The sequence below is a fragment of the Aplysia californica genome, unplaced genomic scaffold (assembly GCF_000002075.1).
Source record: "Aplysia californica isolate F4 #8 unplaced genomic scaffold, AplCal3.0 scaffold00151, whole genome shotgun sequence".
NCBI lineage: Eukaryota > Metazoa > Mollusca > Gastropoda > Aplysiida > Aplysiidae > Aplysia > Aplysia californica.
Window position 1 is genome coordinate 839497 of NW_004797421.1, and position 19795 is coordinate 859291.

Here is a 19795-nt window from a genome sequence, read left to right on the forward strand (position 1 = left end):
CACCTAAGGTTGGGGGCTGAACTGGATAAATACTCCTTGACCAGTGGAATACTTAACCTTTTTAAAACACTTTTTAAGTTTTAAGAACTAAAACAAAGTTAGAATAATTACAGATCAAAGCATACCAGTTTTTTCTCTTATGTCTATTTCTCTTTTCTAGATATTTAGCATATTCTGGCAACAAGTTCGTTTGTGTTAGCATCTTCTGGCAACAAGTTCGTTTGTGTTTGATGGAAGATTCCATGTTATGAAAATTCTACGGATGGACTTTGTAAAATTCTCCATGGGCTGGGTATAATTGTTCGGCGGACCAGATGTGTCTACAAGCCTACCTTCTAAAAGGTTTAAATGGAGTTGATGGTTGAATACAACACTTACCAGTAAAATAAACATTTCTTCCTGTGGAACTATCGAGAAAAATCTTTTACCCTACCTTTTCTGTCCCAGTGGTAACATTGACCTTAATACACTAACAATTGAAGAGGAGTCCAGATTAAGGCCCTGCTCTTATCACGCTTATCTCAAGGGCCCTTTGTTCAGTGGGCGGTGGCCCTTGTTCTGCCTCCTGGCCCTAAGGGCTGTTCAGGAATGTTTCAAGTTGATTGTTGTTGAGTGGCTTTACATTTTCATTGAGGTTTGTGGTTATGCTTTGTACGTCTACTTTGGGTCCGTTGTCTCAGGAAAATTCGGAATGAAACTGATGGCTGTTTAAGTTAAAACTGAAAATAGAGGGGCCAAAATATCAAAAAGCGTAAAAGTACAATTCTTTCGTCTTTGTTGTAGCAGAACACTCAATCAATCACTTTTTATGTCAAACTCTCTGAGCAAGTACACCTGACCAATTGTTGTTTTGAAGTTGAAATACTGGACTTCGGTGATTGTTTATGGGTTGTTATAATAAAAAATAAAACCTAGTATGGAATATTTATGTATCTATAAAGGTCTTCCTTGATACTCTGACTATGTCTTCGCGTATTTAAGTAGGTGATGGGTGCGTCTATTTAGTAGATCCAAATTCCTTTCTTTCTCAATGTTGTTTCTGTCTGTCCTTCTTGGCTATTTCCTTGCACTAATTGACCATTATTGTTCCAATAGGTTTCTTTTTATTCCGACATACTTGTATTTTTAACAGTAATGGATGTTTGGATTTTGATTGTTGACCTAAACTGAACGTAACTTTGTGCTTCTTTTACTTTCTAGTGTCAAAATGTCATGTTTTACTTTCTAGTGTCAAAATGTCATGTTTTACTCTCTAGTGTCAAAATGTCATGTAAACCTTTGTCATTATTTTTTTTTTTACTAAAGTCTGTATTGTTTGTCCTTTTTAAAGGTTTGTTTCAGGTTTCGACTTATTTTCAAACTGATGCTGTCCCACTGTGCCTTTTTCCCTTTCATTCTCATGCTGTGACATCCATAATTTCTTTTTACTTTTTTAATGCTGAATGTGGTTGGCTGGAGGGTGCCACTGGTAGGTCCTCCTCCTTTACTGTCCCTCTGTTGCTTGTTCTGTCTGTCTGTCTTACTTTTTCCCTGAACTAAGTGACCATTATTGTGCAGATGTGCTTCTCTTTACCCAAACCTAAGTTGTAATCGATGTGTTTGTTTTTTTGGAGTAATTTTCCCTTTTAAATTACTTCTCCGTAGGTACTACATTTTTAAAAGTTGTTTTAAGTCATTAGTTATCGATTTAGAAAGCCCAGGTCCAAGTGAAAAGTTTCATTCCTTGATGCTATCATCCACCCATTCGTGTTTCCATAATAACTTTATTCTATTTTTTAAATTAAATGTTTCCCTCAAACTTGATCGCTATGATGCTGTTCCCAAGCAAGGTGCATGCCTTCATCACATTGTATGGGCTCATTAGTGAGTGCTTGGAGGGCACTACCAATTGTAGGTGCCACTACAATTCTTTCAATTTGGGTTTGTTTTTGCCTGTCTTGTTTTTTTCCCTGCCCTAAATTGCTGATGTCACTAAATCAAACAGGATTAACGGGCAAATCTCCATTTTTGATGCTGTAAGCAGTGCTTCCACCAGCTGAAGCTGAAAAGTAAGGAAAATTCTGCAGGGGGTCTGGGGGTAGAAAATTGGCATTTGGGAGCCTGTTTGAAGATATTGCCTACAGCCCATAATATTCATTTTTCACCAACATTTTGTCTTGTTTGACTTCATCGCCAGCATATCTTTCCAATGTTGGAAATGTTTAAAAGCAGGTTCCCCTTTCATTGCTACTATAATTCAATTAATTTGTAGTCGCACCATTGACAGCAGGCAAACCTGGGAATAATGAATAGATGTACCTTCAAAATACGGTTGCGCAGCGTATACCCACATTTTTTCTAAATTTTCATGTCTGAATGTCGCCTGTCACAACCTCGGAACACCACTTCGAATTATTCTTGATTTTATACGTGGTGCTCACTATGGACGGGATTGGGCCGATCGCCCGACTAGATCGCCTCAAAAACAAACGTGTTTGTTTTCAGTTTCAAAGCAAACACGGTTGTTCGACCGAGTCGGGCGATCAGCGCAATCGGCCGATCCCATCCGTAGTGGGCACGACCGTCATCGCGGCCCTTATATTGCGTTCACGTGCCGTAGAATCTTCGCATTGATAATTTCTCTAGATCTAGATAAAATTTGCGAAAAAAGTTTCTTTCCGACAGTAATTTTCTGTCTAAGATCAAAATCAGTCTTGATCAACGCGCAGATTTTCCAGCCACGGCAACAATCCGAAGATAGACGGAAGGAATGAGTGAATGACAGAAAGGAGGAAATTGGCACAAAAGGTTCGCCAGATTTTGATCCATCTGCAGGTAAAAAATGTACTGCCGACCAACACGCAATGAATGCATGGGACTGGGACATAGCGGTATAATGTCCGATTGCAGGAAATGCGCAATTTGGCATGTTTCTATAACGTTAGATTGTTGCCGAGAGAATTACCGTAAATATCCGTACCTTATACAAGACGATACGAAGGCGAGTACGGAATTTCGGCAGTCGTGCACTGTCGCAGTTTTTTTACGGAGGGAGTAGATAATGATGGAGGGACAAGTACGGAACTGGCAGAAAGTACGGATTTCCGTAAAAATACGGAAGAGTGGAAGCACTGTGTAAGAAAGTCATAATGGAAGAAAATTAAAAGTGAAGGTAGGTGTGTAGGGTTGTTATGCATTGGAAATGTTGGTGATTTTTTTTTTTTTTGGGGGGGGGGGGTTGCAAATGCATGCCTTCATCATCACATTGTGCTGGCTATATTCACCTCCCCTTCTTCATGTTGTCCTAACCGCATAGTCTGGTCGACTACAGATTCTGTCGCCGGAGGAGTGCATGTTCGCCGTATCCCAGGGGGCTATGGCCGTGGAGTGTCGCCAGGGAGACGAAGCCACGCTGGCACTGCTCAACAAGATCCATGACCACACCACCACCATTTGCTGCGTGGCGGAGAGGGCCTATCTCAAGCAGCTGGTATGGACGAGTTGAAGATACAATTGTAAAGCGGTAGATTGTATTGGTTGAGTGCTGCTTTCAACACAGTAAAGTTATTTATTCAAGAGGTAGGACCTCTAAATTTAACACATATCTCTGAAAGAATCGAGCTTTTGAAATGGAAAATAGTATAGGTTGTATTAATATAATAATATGATCATGTTGAGCTATGGATTGTATTTTCAGTTCTGTCATAAACGATGGTGTTTTATGTTTGTGGACTTCCTTGTTTTGGATTTGTGTTGTTCTTATTGTTTTGGGGGCTATTTTTGGTGTTAGATATATTGCCTTTTGTATATCGTTTAGTTTATTTCGGGGTCAGAATATGGTCAAAAAAGAAAAATGTAAGAATGTGGTCAGAAGAAAAAAAATGGTAGAATATGGTCAAAAGGAATCAATTAGTGAGGTTTGTCAAGTTTCGTGAATGGTTTTTACTTAACTCTGTGCTCTCTTTTCTCCCACGTTTTTTATGAATAGAGGCAGTATGGGGGCACCACAAGCAGGTCCTAAAAATGATGCTTTTCTTTCTTTTTATTGTTTCGTCTGTCTAGCCTTTTCCCTGCACTGCGGGTAGTTAGTGGGTGCTCTAGTGTGGTTTGCTCCTTCCATCTTATCAAACATCTATCGTCCTGAACTCTCCTTGTTTTTTGTGTTTGTTACTCTCTTGAACCTTTCTAATCTTGGGTACTTATGTGACCATACTGTGTTGCAAGTGCCGTAAAATTCTTACTGTGGGTGGTTGGCGGGTGCTCTGGTGTGGTTTGCTCTTTCTTTCCAATAAAATATCGTCTCTATCTCCCTTCCTTCTTTTTTGTGTTTGTTATTCTCTTGTAACACCTCTAATCTTCGGCACTTATATGACCTTATTGTGTTGCAAGTGCTGTAAAACTCTTACTAATTCTTAAAAAATTCTTACTAAGACTTAATTTTCCTATGCACCAAATGATTCTTATCATGATAGAATGCTTCGGTTTGCTCCAACAAACAAACAGTCCGTTATGATTGTTGTACCGTGGTGATACTATCTTATGCTTAACTTTGTTCACTATTACAGGAAGGAGGCTGCAGTGTTCCCGTGTCCACATTTACTGAAATAAACGAGGACAATCAGGTATTTTTCGGGGTTTTTTAAAACTATGGGGATGAAGCAAAATGTTTTCCTAAAGAATGTATATTATCTTTTTTTTTTTCTCAATTGAAAAAACAATGTGTGTGTATCGGGGTGGGGGTTGATTTATTTTGCTTTAGAACCTGGTAGTATTGTGACCTCAGTTAGGGTGTTTACATTCATTTACTCTATTGTTGACCCACATTTGGCACCCCTTTCTGTGAGGATGCTGCATTTTCTTTCAATCAATTTTCAGGTTGCTTAATTTATAAAGCCTTAAAAATGCTATTAGAATTAAACTCTGAACCTTGCAGACATAATCCTTCATATTCAGGCTCATTCTGAATAACTGTTGCCATGCTCATTATGTGAGCAAATATAGCGTTGAGAAATGAAATTTAATAATAGAAAAATACCGCATGGTCAGGGAAATTTATAGTGAAAGGACTGAAAGAAAAAAGTTTGAGAGTAAAAGAAGGAGTAAAAGTTAAAAGATAGTGAAGACAGTTTATAGTGTAAACCTATTTAGAGAACCGATCAGCAACACTAGAACTGCCACAAGGAGAGAAAGGTCAAGAGGGGGGTGGGGCAGATTTCGTTTCTATCTAAATGGATGCCATCCCTCAAGGGAATGCAGTGGCTTTAAATACAAGCATTTTGCGGTTTCTCAAGTGATTTGTACTGCTAGGAAGTGATGTACCCTTGTATATGGCAACTGCTGCGCATAGAATAAGAAATGAAAGGTGGTTGACTTATATGAGTTTTCTGTTCATGCTATTGGAATAGAGATCGAAAGTGTTGTTATAACATGCGTCACGACGAGGTGGAATCAGGCGCTCGTCAATTTTTGTGCTTGTGAAGTTATTAGTATCATCTTAAAGCTTGTTCATTTATCTTGCTTTTGATGAAAATAAATACTCACCTACCCGCCTATCTTGAGCAGAAGTGAAGATATTTGTGATTGAAAGAGGAAAGTTCACTTGGTTTCAGCGGTAAAAATAGCGAGAAAATGGCCGCCAATGTTTGATAACTTCAATAGCTAAAGAGTCGTTGAAAACTGAAAAATTGCATATTTTGTGCTTTTAATCAACTTTTTTCAATATAATTCACGTGGAAATGTGTTTTTATTTGGACATTGAAGGGTTGAACAAAAAAACAAAATTTGATTAAAATTTGCGAAATTGGTGGGAAAACGCCTGTTTCTCCAATTTTGTTATTTTGACGAGCGCCTGATTTCTCGACGATGCCTCACATATGACTTCCAAATTGTACTGTTTTTACCATCTTTGCATTTGTCTCTTCCTACCCAGCTGCACATCAGGGGAGGCGTGTTCAGCATCGATGGAAAAGAGTCTGTTGAGCACACAGTTAACACCCATTTGGACTTCCCTCCTGTTGATGTGAGTGCCTTCAGTTGCGTTCCTTTTTCATCTCTTGTTTTCCTCGCCTGTTTCATCAACTGCTACTTTGTCTACTGCCTACAATTCCTCTTTGTTGGTTGTGCAGATGGTTTGTGAGATCTCTGATGCGGTCTGATTCCTGTATTTATTAATTTTTTAAATGTAACTAACTGGTTTGACTCAATGGTTCCTGTCAAAATAAGGCTATTTTTGTGTTGTAAAAGCAGCCACTGGTTAGAGAATGTCGCTAGTAGATTGTGCTTCTTCTCTACCTCTGTTGATTGTTTGCGTATGTTTTGATTTTTCCTAGCACCAAAATGTTTACTATGTCAAAGTGCTTCATTTTGCTCCAAGTGAGTGGTTGGTGGGTGCTCTGGTGTGTTTTGCTACTTCTTTCCTATCCAATGTCTATCATCCTTATATCTCCTCCTTTTTGTGTTTGTTACTCTCTTGTAACATCCGTAACCTTAGCACCCATATAACCTAATTGTGTCGCAAATGCTGTAAAACTCTTACTTAAAACAAACTTTGCTCCAAAACAGTAAATTTTTTTGACAGTTGCAATCCCAACAAAGTGACAGTTGTTGCGGGAAGATGTAAAATACAACTCTACAACTTAAGTGATATAGGGTTCTAGAAATATCTGTTCTGTTTAGTTTTGTGGGCTTTGAAAGTACTTTAATTACATACTTATGTGCATGATGTATATTTCGCCCTTAAGCAGAAGGCGTAACAATTTAGAATGTCTAAATTCTTTGGCAACTGAAAATAGTAAAGAGTACTGCAACATTTCTAGAGTACTGCAACATTTCTGAGGATGATCAAACGAAACTGAGTGCAGAGTCATGATCACCAAGGACTGTTACAAAGATTTGCATAAAAAAGATCCAGGTTTTCTTAAACAAGTGTCTAAAGAAGTTACTGAGGATTGGATGGACAGACAGGGTCACCAACAAGGAAGTGTTAAGGAGAACAGGACAGAGCCCAGTGAGAGTTGAGGTGGGAAGAAGGCTGTGGCGTTGGATTGTACATACTCTCAGGAAGTCCGGCAGCTGCATAACAAGGAATTTAGAAATTGTTGGATTGGAACCAACAGGATAAAAGGTCAAGGGGAAGACCACGTGGAACCTGGAGAAGAGTCACAGAAATCGATGTACAGAAAAGTGGGAAAAGTGGAAAGTGTTAGTTCGTGGCCTATATCCTGATCCTGGGTGAGAAAGACATTGATGATGATGATGAAGTTGCAGACCTGAAATTAAAGGAGGGAAGTAGAGGACTTAATAATTACAGTTGACTTGCCATGACGGCCACCTGTGTAATACGACCACCTGTACAAACGGCCACTTTCCATTTCCCCCTTACGTTTTTTTCAGTATAATTTAACTTTGTAAAACGGTCACCTGTCCAATGCGGCCGCGGCCACCTTATTTTATCTACCCACGGTCAAATTCATCTGCCTCAGGCGGCCAGGCGTAGTCATTCATTGCCCGCTGCTTTGTCGTAAATTTTGAATCAGCCCCTCATGCTGTGGACAGGCTGTCATAATTCTTTCACCTGTCATTATTGTTAGTCCATCCAATGAATGTTTACCCAAGTTGACCAATAGGTAGGCCTAACTATAAATTTTCAACTACTGGTGAGGGAAGCGTGTGATCCGTCATAACCTATAAGCCCACCCACAACTCAGGCACAAATCGTATTTGAGGTGACTGGTCTCCGTTTTGTTTACCTAATCTGTGACAAAGTAACAGTGGACGCTGACGTGAACTTGCGACAGAAGCGTAGCTCGTTCTCCCGGTGGCAGCGACCCGTGTGTTTGTTTTACCGTGGCACTTGGTCTTCATCGTATTTTTAGCATAATAGTTTGTTTATTTTACCCTTGCACAAAATTGGCACAAAAAAAAAAAAAGCTAACAAAAAAACAAACCAACAACCCAAAAAACCCTTCTTACACCACCCACCTCCCTTTTTCAAAAGAAAACGAAAAGCCCTTTTAAATCAGCCTTTTGGCGGTCTAAAGTCTGAGATCAGCCCAATTTAGACCTCAGAAGAGAAAGGTTAACTTTCTTCATTTTGATCAGTCCCGCTTAAGACGGCCACCTGTGTTATTCGGCCACTTTTCTCCTTGACAACAGATGGCCGTTTACACAGGTTTGACTGTATAGAGATTTACAGGATAGCCCTTATTGTTTTTAAAAAGGCATTATTTTTTAAAATCATCATCGTATGTTATGTGTTTCAGATTCCCGATGGACCTTCATTTGTGGGACTTCATTGCCAGACACCGTCGAAGAAGAACCAGTACACATCAGCCTGGGCGGCGGGAGTCCAGCTGGCCGAAGAAATGATCAAGAACGGAGCAGACTCCATCCTGGCTGTGGCGAAAGCTGCCACAAAGCATCAGATTATGGAGGAGCATGAGAGGATGAAGCTGGAGAAACAGCTGAAGCAACAGCAGCAACTGCAACAGCAGCTGTCTGGAAGTGAGGCTGGAGCATCGTCGTCATCAGCACACAGTAGTCAGATGTCGGCCAGATGAACTTTTGACCTATCGCCATGACCTGTGCCAAAAACAAATTTTGAGTTATTTTGAATCAAAACATTATTTTATTTCTTAAAGGGGGAGGAACCTGTAATTTCAGCTGGGCAGGATTAACTTTCAGTGACTGGAAATAAAACTTAAACGTCAAGTTACTTTTTGATGATTTCAAGTCTGGCATGACATGAACATTTTCAATGAGACAAATTCACTGCTTTTACCTAATAAATGAAATTTTGTGGATTGGGTGGGGGGGAGGTAAATTGTTTGTCGCACATGTTATGTCAAGATTCCTGGTGCATTTCTAGGTTTTTGCAGGCGTTACACATCCCTGATCTCAGGGTAGATATAATTGCGCTGCTAGTCATCTCGTGTTTTAAAAAAAAAAAGACTCAGCAAATAAGGGAAATGCACTCATTTATAAACTGAGAAATTTTTTGGTGGTTTTTTTTGCTGTGTTTAAAGAGTTGTTTGGTCTACAAATCATGTAGTTGGTCATATGCTAAAATACATTGTTGCAACTGATTCATCTGATAAGACTTAAAAGTATAAGGGAGTGTGAATAATCACTTTAGGAGTTCTCTTGGCACAACAAATGCCATATGAATTATTGATGCCTTTTTGTTCTTTAGGAAGTAGTGAAGGTTGTTATTTTATAACTGATTTTTTCTTATGAAGGGTTTTTTTTTCGTTTTTTTTATAATTCAGAAACATTCTGTTCTTTTGAAGGTAACGAAGTTCATTTTGTAATGAGAAACCTTGGGCTTTGGAAGTTTGTAATGTTAATTTTCTCCTTGGACTCTCTTCATCTTTTGGAGCTTGGTGTGTGACAGTTAGTAAGTCTATGATAGTCTGTCTTATTTACTTGTGAGGCGATGTTGCAAGTGTTGAAGAGTGCGAATTGTGTAAAGTTCTTGTAGCCCAGACATTGGCTGAGTTTTTCTGAACCTGACAATAATATTAAATACTCGAATGAAATCTAGCACTTAGTGAAGAAAACATACAATGTAGGTGCAGATTTTCTGAAAATGGCTGATGCATACATTTGGTTCCTTTATACGATGTTCAACAGTTCTCATGAAATCTCTTTGAACTTTGGCGAAAAAATGTCCCTTCTTCATGGACCTCTTTAGTAGATTTTTTTTACCCAAGATGCAAAGTAGCTAAATTGGTAAAAATTAAGTCGTATATTGTGGAGGATAATACTTATCTCCCGTCTTTCTGGTGGGATATTGTAATATTTCTCTCAGCCCAGATTGGCCCTGACAAGCAGGGTCAGTCAGAAGCCGGCTTCCTAAATAGTCTAAATTGTGTCCGTGGGGGTGTAAAAAAAAAGGAACCTGTATTCAATACCTCTAGGTCTGTGCGAAGTATGTAGACTTTCCGTGTATATGTGGATGATTTGAGAGTGCCATTGATAGGTCTTCATCCTTAACAATCCATCTTTTATGTCTTCTTCCTAGCATTTAGCTGCTCTTATCATATCAGTGTGCTTCAATGTACATTCAGGCTATTTTTTGTTAACGTCAGTTTTTAATAAAGTCTATTATTTCAAGTTCGGGCATTAACTTTGTGCATGATGGTTCGTCTGTTTGTTTTGAGCATTAGTGCTCCACGTTGCAGTTATATTCCTTTTTACGAAGTTTATATACTTGTTGTTGCAGGCTGTTCAATGCTGTGATGGTAACTGTGAGTGTGATGTAAGCACTTCTCTAACCAGACCTGAACATGCACAATATAAGTCGTACTTTGATGACTAAGATTCGTCTAAAAAAGGGGGAAAAAATCCCTTCGAAATAGTTTACTTGTTTTCTTTTCCAGTTTTATAGTTTTTAATTCATAAATTTAAATATTCTGGTTGTTTTGAATTGTATTAAATATACACACATACAAATAAAAAGTGTAAAGGATACCAAAGTTTAGCAATTTTCTGTCTTCACAATTCTATTGTCAGGATTTTGTAAGTGTTAAAACTGTTCATTGATTTGGCTCTCCTGGATTCAATGTTATTTTTTAAAAAAGTTCATCTCATTATGTTATTTATTTTCATGTCAAAGTGTTTTTTTATATTCTGCTTATAGGTTAATGGGCTTGCCATCATTTTATGGATCTTTGAAGCTAATTTGCCCTTCTTTTTCAGCAGTTTTGTTATTTTTCTTTGGATGAAGCTGAATCATGACAGTTTAGTTTTACCAAATGTTTTTGAGTTATAAGATCTGCAGTCGTTTATTTTAACTTGTTCGTATTGTTATTATTATTAATCTATTCAATTTGATAAATGGGGACATTGGGAAGAGTGCATAAATTTGCTCTCCTGATGTTGCCACTTGTTCTTGTTGGCATTTTTTATGATTATTATATTAGTTAATTCATTCTAAAAAGTGAGAACAAGGATTTAAAAAAAAAATGCAAGCAGATGTATGCTTAAATGTATACCAGGTTGCTGCCCCAGCCTAGGAGTCCTGAACTTGTGTACTGTGGTGGGTGTACTCTGACTGGATGAGGAAATGATGAAAAGACAGATTGTTGTTTTAGACTATGAAGTATAATATAGCTATATCTCTGCTAGTTGAACCAACAATTTAACCTACTGAAGATTTTACCTTTTTTTTTTTCTGTTCCAGTGTTTACATCTCTAGTTGGTTACTTTTTTTAAAGCTGATGTATGAAATAAATAATTAAAGGTTCTGCATGATAATGTAAGGAAAATGTAAGATTGCCTCTATGTTATTATCCCTTCTTTCAAATGAAACCTATTTAGATAGGATTTTGATGAGAAGCAAACTTTTAAACAAAGGTTAGACAGTGTGGACTCAGTGGTAAAATGTAAACATAATTTAATAAGCTTCCTGCATATATGCGTGGCTATGTTTGAGTAAAATGAGAGGGCTTGGTATGCTTGTGTGGACAAATAGAAAACTGAAGATGTAGGTGCTTGCTTTGATCAAATTGTTTGTGATGAGGGGTAATGGTTTGTAGTGTAGCCATGGGCTGTTCATATGCAAGACATTTGAAGATACAGGTGTGCTTTTTCAGCGGTTTGAGTCACTTAGTTGAATTACTGAATGGGTTCTGACAAATATACTTAATATAATTTTTTTTTTCAACATTCTCTTGCTGCACACTGTTTCATCAGCCAATACATTACGCTTATATGTGCTAGAATAGTAGGGCTTGGAAAGAATTACAGAGCTACACTTATTCTATTCTTGGGTAAGCTTATGAGATATGATTTATGATGGGTGCTTTATTCTGCGTATTATTTAATTTTCAGTTGTGAAATGTAATTCTCGAAAAGTTAACGCTCTTGAAAAGTGTAATTTTACCATGCATCATGGGGAATCTTATGGAATGACGTATGATTTAAGATTATGGTGTATTCATTTTTCCTATGATTTAATTTTCAATTTCTGAAATGTGAGTTATTCTGGAAAAAGATAGTTGCTCAGAAGAAGCGTAATTCTACCATTCATGATGAAAGTAAAAGAGTGTTTAAGGCTGGTGTGGATTCTGTTGTGCTACTTTTTTTGTTTGCCCATTGTTGTAAGCTCAGTTTGTTGTGCATCAGGCTTTGGTGCGTTGAGTTGTGAGTTGAATGAGGTCTGTTATCTGTTCTCAAAATGTTGTTGAAATTAGTAGTATCCTTTTTGAATGTGAAACATTTGACTGCAATGCTTACTATTAAGCTTGTTATTCATCTGAGATGTCCTTGTCCATTGGTCTGAAATGGTCTATGTTTTCACCTGTTAAAAGAGGCAGTGAAGGCGGAGTTAAAAAGTTGTTTTATTTATTGAGTTACTGTTGGTAAGTACCATTTTTGGTGAGTCTTTCAATGCTGGATGGTTTTATACAGTGGGTCCGCTTAAACCAAACACGGTTACGAAAACAGTGGTAAACCTTAAGAAAATAAAATCTGTAATGTGTTTTTTTCTTTTTGAGCAACCTCTCTAAACCAAAAAATTGACTGCACAGAAGAAAAAAACCCAGTGGTCGAGTAGATATTTCTTTTTAAGCAGGCTTCCCTTTACTTGTATTGTGGAAATTGTGTTTGTACTACTTGTACTGTCAAAAAGATATGTGTATTTTGTACATACTTAAAGATAGAATTGTGGATTCTATTGCTAATTTGTGTTTATGGTATATCTTTTCCCATAGAGCGTCATGTTCTTCTAAGCATTTTCCAGAGAATTGAAAATTTGGCTGACAAAAGAATGGTATATATTTATTTTCTTCTGTGATTTGTGAGCAGAATGCCTACTGGCACAATACGGGCTTTTCTGTGTAATGGTTAGGCTCTGCCAGGTGAAAGTTTGATTCCCAAGTGGTGCAGACATTTTATAGTATTCCTTTATCTTTTTGTTCCAATAACTATTTCCTATGCTGTACGGTTTGTCCTCAACATGCAGGGTTAAAGTAGTCAATTTCCGCTGTGATCTAAATTGTATGAATTTGGTGATTTAAAAAAACAGTGAAGATTTCAAAATCAAATCAACTAGAACAGGCCTGTAGCACAGTCTTGTACGGACTTCTTTACTATGTCACTTCGGGGAAGCTCAAATGAAAATATACTTGAGGTATTGATTGGGAATGTTGGTAAGGGTGGGATAAATTAACTGACATTTTTAAAGTCCCCACATGTTTCAAACTCATGTCTTAGTCTTAGTTTTTAGTTCACTGGGCTGTGGTGTGAAGGTCCTTTTTTAGGAAAAGTCCTGTAATTGTTTGTTTTTTCTTCCCCTATTTTACTTTTTGCATATTGTTCAATCCTACTCAGAAATTATTTTTTTTAAATTTAAAGGTGTTCTTTTTGTTTCTTCTGGTCATTATTGTCCTTTTTCCTGTAGAAAGTGACAACTTTGTTTTCTTCATTTAAAATTAGATGAAATACATTTTTTAAGCGTTAAAGTGATGTACAGTGTGTAATGATAAGCAGAACCTATCTGTTTTGTTTGGATATGTATATATTTGATTTGCTGGTGATGGGAGTTGTGGAGTGGAAGACAGTAGATTTGCCTGTGTAAAACAGATGCCATTTGGATATAGGCTATGAGACAAATTAAATGGTTTGCATCTGGGATGTAAAAAGATTCCCTTAATCGTGTTGTTACTTCAGATTTTTTTTATAACCCTGAATCGATAATATCCACTGCAGATTTACAGTTACAGACAGGTTAGTCAGTAAAAAATGCACGGGTCAGATTCAGCTATGTCTGTTGCTGTGTTCGCCAATATTTGTGTTTTAGATGACGTGCTATGTTCAGAACATCTCTTGAATTTTTTTTTTCATGTGAATATTCTTATCTTCTTGCAGAAATTGTTTTTACGAGTGCTCTATTGTGATTACATTATAGTGATAGTTTTTGTTATTTCAGTCAAGCAAAGGTGTGTGTGGTTATTTAAGTGATTAACCTTAAATATAGGTAGGCCTACCCAGGTTTGTAAATCGAATGCAGTGTCACATAGGATAACAATAGCCATGATAGCGTTTAAAAAATCTAGAAATCAAAGCAGGTCAGGAAATGTGATTGCTGCATATCATGTGATATTGTGTATGTGTGTTTTCTGTAGAAAAGGTACCAATGTGATTCAGAGTGATTGTTGTGTGAATTTTGTTGCTTAGGATTAGGATATGCATGCTGAACGCTTGAGGTGATTTAAATTACATTTGTTGATGCAGCATAGTGCAGCAAATTATGACAGATAAAGAAAACGTATTAGAATCAAAAAACATAATTCCTGAAGTTGTCTTCATTTATTATTTTTATGTTCGTTTGTTCTCGTCTTTGATTTTCAGGGCAAAATATATTTTAAAAACAATTTTTAGGCTGAGCTCTCTCTTTAATTTTATCAATTGGTTGGTAAGCCAAGACTTCTTAGTATTGTCTTTTTCTTTTTCAGGGTAAAATAATTTAGTTTTCTTGACTGGTCCCTCCCTTCATTTGATTAGTAATTGACCCTATCCGTGCGCCCTGGGGTTTTCTTCACATTTTTTAGAATACTTCTAGTACGAAGATCTCTTTGAAACTTTCTGTATTTCTCAAAAAATCATTTGGACAGACTGCTAATACTAATACTGCTATGCAAAGTGTGCGGATCGGATTAACGAGTAAATTTCCTCTTTGGAAAGTGGTGGCACAGAGTTCCCCAGGTAGTGTGGATACAATAGTAAAACACGGCGTATGGATAGGGTTAATAGAAGGCCAAAGCCAAGACTATGGCACAGGTTCGAACCCCAGTCTGACTTCACTTCCTGGTTTGTCATAGGGGTACAGTGAAACTCGGATACAACAAATTTAGATTCAATGAAAGGAGACGGATTCCCCCCCATTTTCTTTTTACTAGCATCTGCGTTTGTTGCCATTTTTTTGGTCTAAAAGTTACCAAAAGTTGCCACAAAAATTGGCAAAAGTTGCCATAAAAGTTGCCCATGAATTTTCAAGCTTTTAACTCTGTGAAGAAGTATGTCGCAACATGTTGACAGAGGTAACTTAATCTAAAGCACCAGAATTTCTTGTGCTCTTTTAAGCATCCCGAATGTCATTTGTAGCCACACAGTGTACAAACGGGGAAAAATAGAGGTTTCAATCATAACAGAATGAAATCAAAATTAGAACAGCACATATTTATACAACCACAAAAATTAACAAATAAGGGCGTGTGTTCACCTATCCGAGATTGGCCGTTTTAACCCTAAAAGTGTGCAGTTCAAGAAAAAGTACAGGATATTACTAGTAAATTATGGAATCCCACACACTCCCAGTGTCAGATTCGGTTTTGGTGGAGACACGCTCCAACATAACACATTTATATAAATTTTAAAAGGGTAGGAACAACATCGAATTAAATTACATTCAGCGATATAAACACAAAAAAATAGAACAACACATTAGAACATTAAAAAAAATAACACACCAACAAATTTAAAACACAACAAAGATGGGAAAATAAAAGACAAACAGAAATATAAATAAATAATGTTATGTACCTATATTCTTCGCATGAAAATAACAATATATGGACACCTTAATATTATATGTGTAATAAGTAAAAATAGGTTATGAAGTAGCTTTTTTCCTGAAAACAGCCAAAAATCGCGGCCGCGACAAGCACAGATGCTAGTTTTTATTAATTAAATTCCCAAATCAGCAAAATAACTTGGATTCAATGAAGACATACAGTGGAACTCGGATTCAACAAAGTCGTTGGGCCTTCAGTTTAGTTGAATCCGAGTGTTCGTTGTGGCAAACATGAGGTTCTTAGAGGTAGACAATTACAGGCATTGAGCTTTACTTTTACTTTACTTTTATACGCAGCTTATACCCTTTTGGGTGTCGCGAGAAGAAAGAGACTCTCTGTTGCTAGCCGGAGAGCTTGGGTCAGGGGGATGCCGTAGGTGGTTAATGTTTCCCTGACTCCATCTATCCAGGTCTTTCTCGTTCGCCCTCCAGCCTTGTTGCCATCGAATTTTTTTATGTAGGCACGTTGTGCTTGATGGTGTGTTGGTAATCGTAGGAGATGTCCGAACCATTTGATTCTTTGGTGTTGGATGTGATGCATGACATCATTTGTGCCCACCATCTCTCGGATTACAGAGTTTCTAATTTTGTCTCGCCTGGTTTGTTTACTGCTTTTCTAAGGCATCGCAAAAAAACATTTGGCGAACATGAGGTTTTTAGGTAGACTATTACAGGCACTGAGCAAGTAATGTATTTGACTGTCTCAATCAAAAGTACCGGTAGTTTGGCTAAACGACGAAGGAAATAAAAGTGCCAAGATCACTCTAGAAGTTGAAGGAGAGATGGAAATGGAGAAAAGGGCTGCCCATACCTTTGTAAAAGCATACGTTCAAGAAAGCAACATTAAAGTACCAAGAGAGACAAAAAGAAGTCAGACAAGAGGAAAGAAGAAAAAGAAGTACAAATAACATCCCGGAAGCAATGGAGAAGGACATCACCATGGAAGAGCTGAAGAAAGCAATAAATCAACTGAAGCAAAGAAAATCACCAGGCCCCGATGAAATTACAAACGAAATGTTACAACACCTAGGCAACACAGCGTTACAGACTCTATTGGATATATTCAACTTAAGCTGGAAAATAGGACAAGTACCTCAGTGCTGGAAAGAAGCAACGATGATCCCGATACTCAAGCCAGGGAAAAGTAAGGCACAACCATTAAGCTATAGACCTATCAGCCTCACAAGTTGTGTATGTAAGACAATGGAGCGCATCACAGCATGCAGAATGCAGTGGTACCTAGAGGCACAACACATCATAGCAGCCTACCAGAACAAGCTGGATTCCGTCAGTTCAGGAGCACAGAGGACCAAACAACATACTTGTCCCAAGTAATAGAGGACTCCTTCCAGGCACAGAAAGTGATGCTAGCAACATTTGTTGATCTACAAAAAGTGTTTGACAAGGTGTGGAAGGAGGGTCTATTAGTCAAGCTCCTTAGAAGTGGTATCCAAGGCAACATGTACCAATGGACCAAATCCTCTCTACACAACAGAAGAGCATGTGTGCTGGTGGATGGATATCAAGGACGGAAAATGCTGCTGTGACAAGGAGTACCCCGAGGTGGAATCATGTCACCTTTGCTCTTTATCCTCTTCATCAATGACCTCATGAAAGAACTGCCCAAAGGAATACATGCCGCATTGTATGTAGACGACCTGGTTCTTTGGTGCTCTGAGGAATTCGTCACTACTGCCACATATCGCATGCAACTAGCATTGGACAAACTCACTACATGGACAAAAACCTGGTGTGTAACCGTAAACAAAGAAAAGTCTTCTGCTACACTCTACACTCTCAGCCAGGCTGAGTCAAAACACCTCACATTAGACAAAACCCTCTAAAGTTTGAGAATCAACAGAAATATCTAGGAATAATCTTTGACAAGCGTCTCACATGGAAACAACACATTCAGAATGCAGAAAATAAAGCCAGAAAGAAACTTAACATCATGAGAAAACTAGCAGGGACTCAGTGGGGAGCAAATGAGAAAACACTCAGACAGGTCTATCTAGGCACAATCAGGCCCCATCTCGAGTACGGATCCAGTGCATGGATGACTGCAGCACAGACTCACAAATACACTCTGGGAAAAGTGCAAAACCAGGCTCTCCGAATAATTACTGGAGCAATGAGGTCAACGCGTATAGAAAAGATGGAACAAACAACATCTATAGTGGCCCTGCAGAGGAGATGGGAATGCAAGGCCCTCATACAGTACACCAAGGCCACAGCTATGGAGGATCATATACTGCACACAAAAACAGCGAGATCAAACACCGCAAGACTCAAAAGATCCAACTTCATCAAAGAAAGCAGAAAAATCCAAAGATCCCTACAGGACCATCTACCAGCCACAGTGAACATGCTGAACCATACTCCAGAGGCACCATCATGGGAAAAGAAAAACACAAACATATCTATACACACGTCCATTCCTATGTTCACCACAAAAGATGACCACAGCGACCTGAGCAAGAAGTCCCTCACCCTGTCCATGCTTGAAGAAAGATACCCACGAGAAGCATGGATAAGGATCTGTACAGACGGATCTGCCACTGATGCTGTGAAAAGAGGAGGAGCCGGAGTGTACGTACAGTCCCCAAGCGGACGACGACAAGCAGAGGCAGTCCCAACAGGGCGACATTGCACAAACTACAGGGCAGAGACAGAGGCTCTAATACATGCAGCAAACAGCATCAAGAATGTGGTAGACCCCCAAAGCTAAGTAGTATTCCTAACAGATGCCATGTCAGTACTGCAGGCAATCACTTCCGGCAAACTACCGAGGCTACGAAAAGTAATTGAGGACATCCCATGTCTGAGGATCATGCTGCAGTGGATTCCATCACACTGTGGTGTCTTGGGAAATGAGCAGGAAAACAGGATGGCCAAACTAGGAGCACAGAAAGAGCAACCAGACAACAGCGTTAACTACACAGAAATAAAAACTATTATAAATACACTATTTAAAGCGCCTCAGACACCAGATAGCTACCACGAGCTGTCCCGCCAAGAGCAAGTGATTATCTTCAGACTAAGGACACAACACACAAGACTGAGGCAACATATGTACAAATGTTTGAAACTAGTACAATCACCAAAATGCCAGTGTGGAGAGGCGGACCAAACTGTTGAACACATCCTTCAGCACTGCAAGACACACATGGCCCTGAGACAGGAAACGTGGCCAACCCCACAGACGCTACAAGAGAAGCTATACGGGCCGCCAGATGAACTGAGCAGGATGGCCCAATTTATGACAGATACCAGACTTCAAGTGTGATGCGATCGAGAAGAAGAAGAAGACCGGTAGTTTGTTTTCCAATGAGTATAAGAAGCATTCTCGGTTCTTGGATGCCTTACCGAAGAAATGCTGGAAATTTCCAGGAAAATACACTGAACTCTACCAAGCACACACTACAAAAGGGCAGATACGTACGCCTGTGTCTTCTATAATCTATAACGTATTGTTTGCTCTATTAGTTATGTTGCCATGTAGAGCTTAGCATACGACAAGATTTGAATCCGCAGTACAATGGGCAATTCATTTCGTAGATCTATGTCAAAACTAGCTTATTGTATTATTAATCGGTAGCCGCAGGGGGGAGGAACCGTGACGCATTTGTATCTCTACTAACATTCCACGCCCGGACCCCTTGTGCCCCCTTCCCCCGAACACAAAGTATAGCCACAAGTGTGCTGGCTGCCCATCTGTCCCAAATACACGGTAAGACGTATCTTACAACGTGTGTGTTGGTATGAAAGAACGCCTTTGATTGGTAGCATAAATCGACATAATCAATAGGATAAAGGAATAATGGTTCACGATGCAGGTGCCATGGATGGTTTCCTGGAACAAATTTGGTCCGTTGCAGAAAATAATAAGCGAAACCATGTCAGCAGGGGCTGTTCACCGTGCTATAGCCTTTGTTGAATCAGAGCTTGCTCATTTTTATTTTGTGTTAATTGAATACGTTATTTTTTATTGATTTTTATAAATTAAAAAAACAACAACTGGGGAATCCAACTACTTTCGTTAAAAATCCGAGTTCCATGGTAACAACAGAACTGAGATCTACAAATTCTCTCCAATTTGGGAATTGAGCTCAGGTCTTCAGCTTGCAATTGCAAAGTGCTTAACCGCTACACCAGAAATGCAAGTTTATCAAGTTTATGTTTTTCATGTTAGTGTCTTTCTGTTATTTCGGTCTATCATCTTCCTTCAACTGCAATACCAAA

General features: G+C 38.6%; 1 protein-coding gene across 1 annotated transcript in view; it reads left to right on the forward strand.

Annotated features, from left to right (window-relative positions):
* The window catches only part of LOC101851122 (porphobilinogen deaminase), a 46976-nt gene extending 32706 nt beyond the window's left edge, over nt 1-14270 (forward strand). Inside the window, exons 8-11 of the mRNA XM_005097286.3 lie at nt 3311-3469; nt 4545-4601; nt 5909-5998; nt 8241-14270. Of these exons, the coding sequence (XP_005097343.1) occupies nt 3311-3469; nt 4545-4601; nt 5909-5998; nt 8241-8537 (603 nt within the window). The 3' untranslated portion in view covers nt 8538-14270. The remainder of the gene's footprint in view (nt 1-3310; nt 3470-4544; nt 4602-5908; nt 5999-8240) is intronic.
* Nucleotides 14271-19795: the final 5525 nt, after the last annotated feature.